Source organism: Pteropus vampyrus, unplaced genomic scaffold (assembly GCF_000151845.1).
Source record: "Pteropus vampyrus isolate Shadow unplaced genomic scaffold, Pvam_2.0 Scaffold360, whole genome shotgun sequence".
Taxonomy (NCBI): Eukaryota; Metazoa; Chordata; class Mammalia; order Chiroptera; family Pteropodidae; genus Pteropus; species Pteropus vampyrus.
Window position 1 is genome coordinate 372,393 of NW_011889141.1, and position 5,998 is coordinate 378,390.

General features: G+C 42.1%; 1 protein-coding gene across 1 annotated transcript in view; it reads right to left on the minus strand.

The window, feature by feature from the left end:
- Positions 1-4,935, minus strand: part of MS4A5 (membrane spanning 4-domains A5) — a 15,948-nt gene extending 11,013 nt beyond the window's left edge. Inside the window, exon 1 of the mRNA XM_011379479.1 lies at positions 4,783-4,935. Within this exon, the coding sequence (XP_011377781.1) occupies positions 4,783-4,935 (153 nt within the window). The remainder of the gene's footprint in view (positions 1-4,782) is intronic.
- Positions 4,936-5,998: the final 1,063 nt, after the last annotated feature.

The window sequence follows — 5,998 nt, forward strand, 5'->3', positions numbered from 1 at the left end:
TATGTATATAATGAAATATTATTCCGCATAAAAAAAGGAAGGAAACTCTGCCATTTAAAACAACATAGATAGACTTTGAGGACATTATGCTAAGTGAATAAGTCAGACAAAAACAAATATTCTATGATCTTCTTTATATGTAGAATCTAAAAACATTAAATTCATAGAAACAGAGAGTAGAATGGTGGTTACCAAGGACCGAGGGGTGGAAAGAATGAGGAGATGTTGGTCAGAGGGTACAAACTTCTAGTTACAAGTTGCAAGATCTGAGGGACAGCATGGTGATATAGTTAACAGTACCTTATACTTAAAAGTTGCTATGAGAGTTGAGATTTAACATTCTCACCAGAACAACAACAACAAAATGGCAATTACATGAGGTGAAAAATGTGATAACTAACCTTATTGTGGTAAACATTCGGCAATATATAAGTGTATCAAATCATCACATTGTACACCTTAAGCTTACACAATGTTAAATGTCAAGTACATCTCAATAAAGCTGGTGAAAAAACCTCCAAATCTTTAGCCTATTACATGGTAAAGTATTATGAGAGGCACTGAATTCTAAATCACCACAGCAGCCTGGCCTCCAAGAAGTGCTCTGTCAGAAAACTCCTCCATTGATGGCCAATCCTCTGAGCCGGTGGAGGAATTGTCACATCAACTTCTAAGCATTCCTCATCTTTTCTATTTTTTTCTCCCTGTGCCACTACCATGTGCCACATAAGTGCTTCCTACACCTGTGATGCTCTACACCAGCAAACAGCGTGCTGATGAGTGCTGGGGAAGACTGATGAGAATGACGTGGGAATGGAAGGTGTGCGGTGTATGAGCCTGTCCTCTGCCCTCTTTAACCCCCAGTCCACCTTCTCAGTCTGAATCATCTCATGCGCTTCTGTAGCAACGATTACCTTTAAGTAGGTGAGTTGTAAATAATATATTCCTCAGCTCCAGACCCCATTTTTAGGTCTCTCTCGTCAAACATCCCCACTTGAATGGCCCATGGTTACCACTTTATAGTCGATATGTTCAAAAACAAGTCACTGTTGTCCCTTTAAACCTTCTCTTCTTTCTGTGTGTTACATTCTGTGGATTGTGGCAAATGTATCCACCATTATAGTATAGTATAATATGGAATACTTTTCCTGCTCTAAAAATCCTCTGTCCTCCACCTACCTATTCATCCCTTCCTTGCCCCTCCAGCTCCTCGCAGCCACTGGTCTTTTTATTTTCTCCATATTTTGGCTTTTCCACCATGTCATATAGTTGGAATCACATAGTTCGCAGCCTTTACAAGCTGGCTTCCGTCACTTGGCAATGTGCATCCTAGGTTCCTCCCTGTCTCGTCCTGGCTTAATGACTCATCTACTTTGAGCACTGAATAATATTCCATGGTATGGATATAACACAATTTATCCATTCTAATTTTTCTTTATTTCTTAATTTGCAATTTTATTCTTTTACATCTTTTAAATCTAGTTTGTTCACTCCCAGCTGTCTGCCATTCCCAAACTATGTTGCCATGTGTTTTTTGTTCATGATACTTTCTCCCTCTATAATATCCTGCCTCCCATCTCTCCCTCCCTTCGTTTCCACTTATTAAAATTCCCTTACTTCTTTAGAGTTCAGATTAAATGCCAAATTTGCCATGCCGTTGTCTTATCCCATTTAGAGAGAAGTAACTGTGCCCTCTCTGGGTTATCCTGCCCCCACCAGCAACACCATTTATGGCTCTTATTAAATGTGACATAAAAGTGTAGTTTTTAATATTTTCTTCTTAGTACTTCTCAATTATATTTTTATTCTCCTCAAGGAGAAAAACTAAGTTGTTTTCACTTCTGTAACTCCCGTAGTGTCTAACATAGTTTCTTGCACATAGTTTTATACATATTTGTTAAAATAATTTGAACTCCGTAGCGGAAGTTTGGGTACCATTATATTCGAATGGCAGTAAAGCAGTTTAAACTGATGAGTCTCTTCTGCATGTCAGTGGGCCATCTTTCTCTACTTCTCCGTTTTTTTTTTTCCTGGAAAAAAATACCAGTTTCTATTTTTTCATTCTTGGAGGCTGGGAATTGAAAGGACAAATATTTTCTAAGATATGGGCACTATTACAACCTCAGACATAGCCGATTCCCCACATTGAAACAAGGATTGGTAAATAAAAGGCGGTTAATATTAATGAAATGGGTAAATGGGTGGACGGAGAGATGAGCACTTACACTATTAAGGGGATTTTCTGCAAAAGCCCCCCATTGAAAAATACCATGTCATGTTGTCAAAATGAATTCTAATTTTCATCTGGGGAAATATGAAATGGTAGAACTCAGTAACCCAGAATATAAAACCTGGTCTGTTGACTTCTACTTGATTTTCTCTTTCCCTTGTTTTCTCTGAGCTTGACTGGAAAAAAATCTCCTAGGTGATCTGTGTGGATATTTTTACTCTGTGGCCAAGCTCAGGGACCTTGGTTTATTTGTTTTATATCTTCCTCTCCACAGAACCTTGTACATAACTCCTATAGAAATGTGATACATACTTCCTAAATTGAATGGAAGCGAAAGTTGGAATTATTTCCTACATGAAAACATTGTGCCACCAGATACGTTTCCCTGTCTTTCTCCCTCCACCCCCTGTCTTAGTTCAGGCTTCTATAACAAAGTATCATAGACTGAATAGGTTACAAAGAACAGAAATTTATTTCTCAAGCTTCTGGAGGCCGGAAGTGGTTGGGTTCTGATGAGAGACCACTTGTGGTTTCAGACTGACTTCTCTGTTGTATCACATAATGGAAAGAGAGCCAGCTAGCTTTTGTGGCCTCTTCTTTTAAGGGCACTGATCCCACTCCTGAGTACTCCGCCCTCATGACCTAATTATTTCTCAAAAGACCATCTCCAGATATCATCACATTGGGCTTCGGCTTTCAAAATATGAACTGGGGGAACCACAAACATTCAGTCCATAACAATCTGTCCTGGTCCCCCACCCCCCATATTCATGTCCTCACACAGAAAATGTTTATTCTGTCGTAGCAGCTCCCAGAGTCTTAACTTCTTCCACCATCAACTCTTAATGTCCAAAGTCTCATCAAAATATCATTTAAATCAGACAAGAGTGAGACTTGAAGTACAAATCATCCTGAGGCAGATTCCTCTCCAGCTGTGAACACGTGAAACCAATTCATTTATGAGCTTCCAAAGCATAATGGTGGGACAGGCATAGAATAGGCATTTGCATCCCAAAAGGGAGAAATAGGAAAGGAGGGGCGATGGGTGCCAAACAAGTCCAAACCTAGCCATGCAAATTCCATTAGGTCTTAAGTCTTCAAAATGATTCTCTGTGGCTTGATGCTTGGCCCTGTGGTTCCACCGGGATGGTGGTCTTGCCTTCAGGACCCACTGGGGTAGTGGTCCTGTCCCTGTAGCTCCACTGGACAGAGGTCAGGTCCTCATCAGTTTGGGCGGCTCTTCCCCCATGGCTTTTATTAGAAGTCATCCGGCCTGTTGAAACCCAGCTGGTGGGCTTGATGATCTCTAAATCACGTTTGGGGTTCTTCTTCCCTTGTCTGGAAGAATGGTGCCCACTCACAGCCCAATAGCTCTGTTGTCTCATCCTGTAAATCATGAGACAATAAGAGAGCCTTCCTTCGTCCCTTCCTGTCCTCCTCTTCTTCAGTTCGGACTGGCAGCTTGCCTGCTGGGGTGGCTGATCAAGTCCTTAGTTCACACCCACATTAATCTCCTTAATTAAAGGCCCCTTGGCCACACCCCTTGTGTACCCTTGCTAATACCCTCCCTCAGTTTTTGCAATATGGATCGGCTGAGAACTTTCCACATCTTTAAGTTCTAGTTACTTTTGCTGAATAATTCTGTATTCGAGCAATTTCTCATTCTTGCATTTTGCTGCAAGCAGTCAGGAGGAACCAAGCCCCCTTCTTCGACACTTCCTTTAGAAATCTCCTCAGCTAAGTATTGAATTCCGTGGCTGGCAAGTTCTACCTTCCACAAAACACTGCAACACAACGCAGTTCGGCCAAGTTCTTTGCTACTTTATAAAAAGGATCTGCTTTTGTCCTTCGTCCAGTAACATGCTCCTTATTCACCTGAGACCTCATCAGAGTGGCCTTTCCTATCCATATTTCTACCATGCTTCTGTTCAGGATGACTTGGGTATTCTCTAAGAAGATGGAGCCTTTTTTTTACAGCTCCCTTCTTTTCTTCCTGAGCTCTCACTAATTGCCTTTCCAAGTTCCTTCATGACAATCTCAGCTGCTTCTAGCGTGTGCCTCAAAACTCTTCTATCCTCTACCCATTACCCAGTTCCAAAGCTACTTCCACATTTTTAAGCATTTGTTAGAGCAGCACCCCACTTCTTGGTAGGTTTGAGCTGCTGTAACAAAGGGACAGACTGGGCAGCTTATAAACCACAGATGTTTATTTCTCATGGTTCTGGAGGCTGGAACTCTTGAGATCAGGGTGCCAGCCGACCATGGTCCCATTCTGATCAAGAACCTCTTCTGGGTTCCAGACCACCGACTTCTCTGTTGTCCGCTCATAAGATGGAAAGGGAATGTGCTAGCTCTCTGACCCCTCTTAGAAAAGGCACTAACCTCGTTCACGAAGGCTCCACCATCAGGAACGAGTTACCCACCCCCCAAAGGCCCCACCTTCAGACACTACCACATTGGGCTTATGGTTTCAAATGTGAATTTGGGGAACACAAATATTGAGTCCATAACACACCCTCAGCAGAGTTTACATTGGGGCAAATTTTACTTACCCCGAAGATTTTCATTTTTGTAGAAAGTAATTTTGGAAAGGGGATCCGGGACTCAACGGTTGTGACCGTAGAGTTTGTTGACTGAAACTCGGGAACAGTGACCTGCGGAGGAAACACCAGAAACACGGGATTGTGTGTCTTGTTGGAATCCATGATGGTGGTGTTGATATTTTGAAGTGATAGAGTGATGTAGTTGACACTTCGGTCTAGACCATGTTCTTCTCCTGTCCCCAGGCTGTCTGGAGCGCTGGTGTTGTGGTGCTTTGTCTTGGAATTATAGAACCACAGAGTCACAGAGCCATGGAATCTTAGTACTGGTCAAGATCTCAAGGAGGTGCGAATGAGTAAAAGGCCCAGGACTAGGGGTTGGAGGGCCTGACTGGTGTCCTAGTTTAGTCAGAAACTCACAGTGACCTTGGGAAGGTCATATCCCTTTCTCTCCGTCTCAGCTTCCTTATATATACATTGCTCAGGTTGGACTAGATGATCTGTAAAGACATTTTATTTTCCAAATAAATATTGCGAACATTTATTCTAGTTCTCTATCTTCAGGTAGGTAGAGGGCAAACCCCCAAAAGCCATAAACTTAATTGGCCACTGCTCCAAGTGTCTATTCAGCCTGTCACTTTAGTTTTTCTTGTTATTGTTCTTTTTTTTTTTTCTTTTTTCTTTTTCCATCTGATTCTGTTAGCTTTAGCTGTGAGCAAACCACCCCAAAACTTAGTGGCTTCAAACAACCACCATTCGATCTGCTCACAATTCTGTGGATCATGTGGGTGGTTCTGCTGTTCTGATTCAGCCTAGCTATTTTCAGCCAGGTTTTCTTATGCATCTGTGGTCAACTGGTGAAGTGGCCAGAGCTAGATGATTTGGTATGGCCTTAATCACATATCTGGCAGTTGGCTGGTGATTGGTTCTCCTCTGATTCACAGATGTTTTTCAGAACTGCGGAATCATGTGTGCGCTTGTACCACTGACCTAAGCAAATTGCATAGACAACCCAGATTCAAGGAGTAAGGAGGTTGACTCCGTCTCTCAATGGGAAGATCTGTGCTGTCTTATTGCAGGGACATAGATGAAGCGAGGGGACAAATCGTATCCTTTTATACACTCTACCTTATCATCTTCTATTGTTTCTTAATAAGATCAGGTCTTCCTAAATTGAAAATCCCGATGTGACGGGCTCTAGCCACTTGCCAGTTAGAACGTTTTAAAA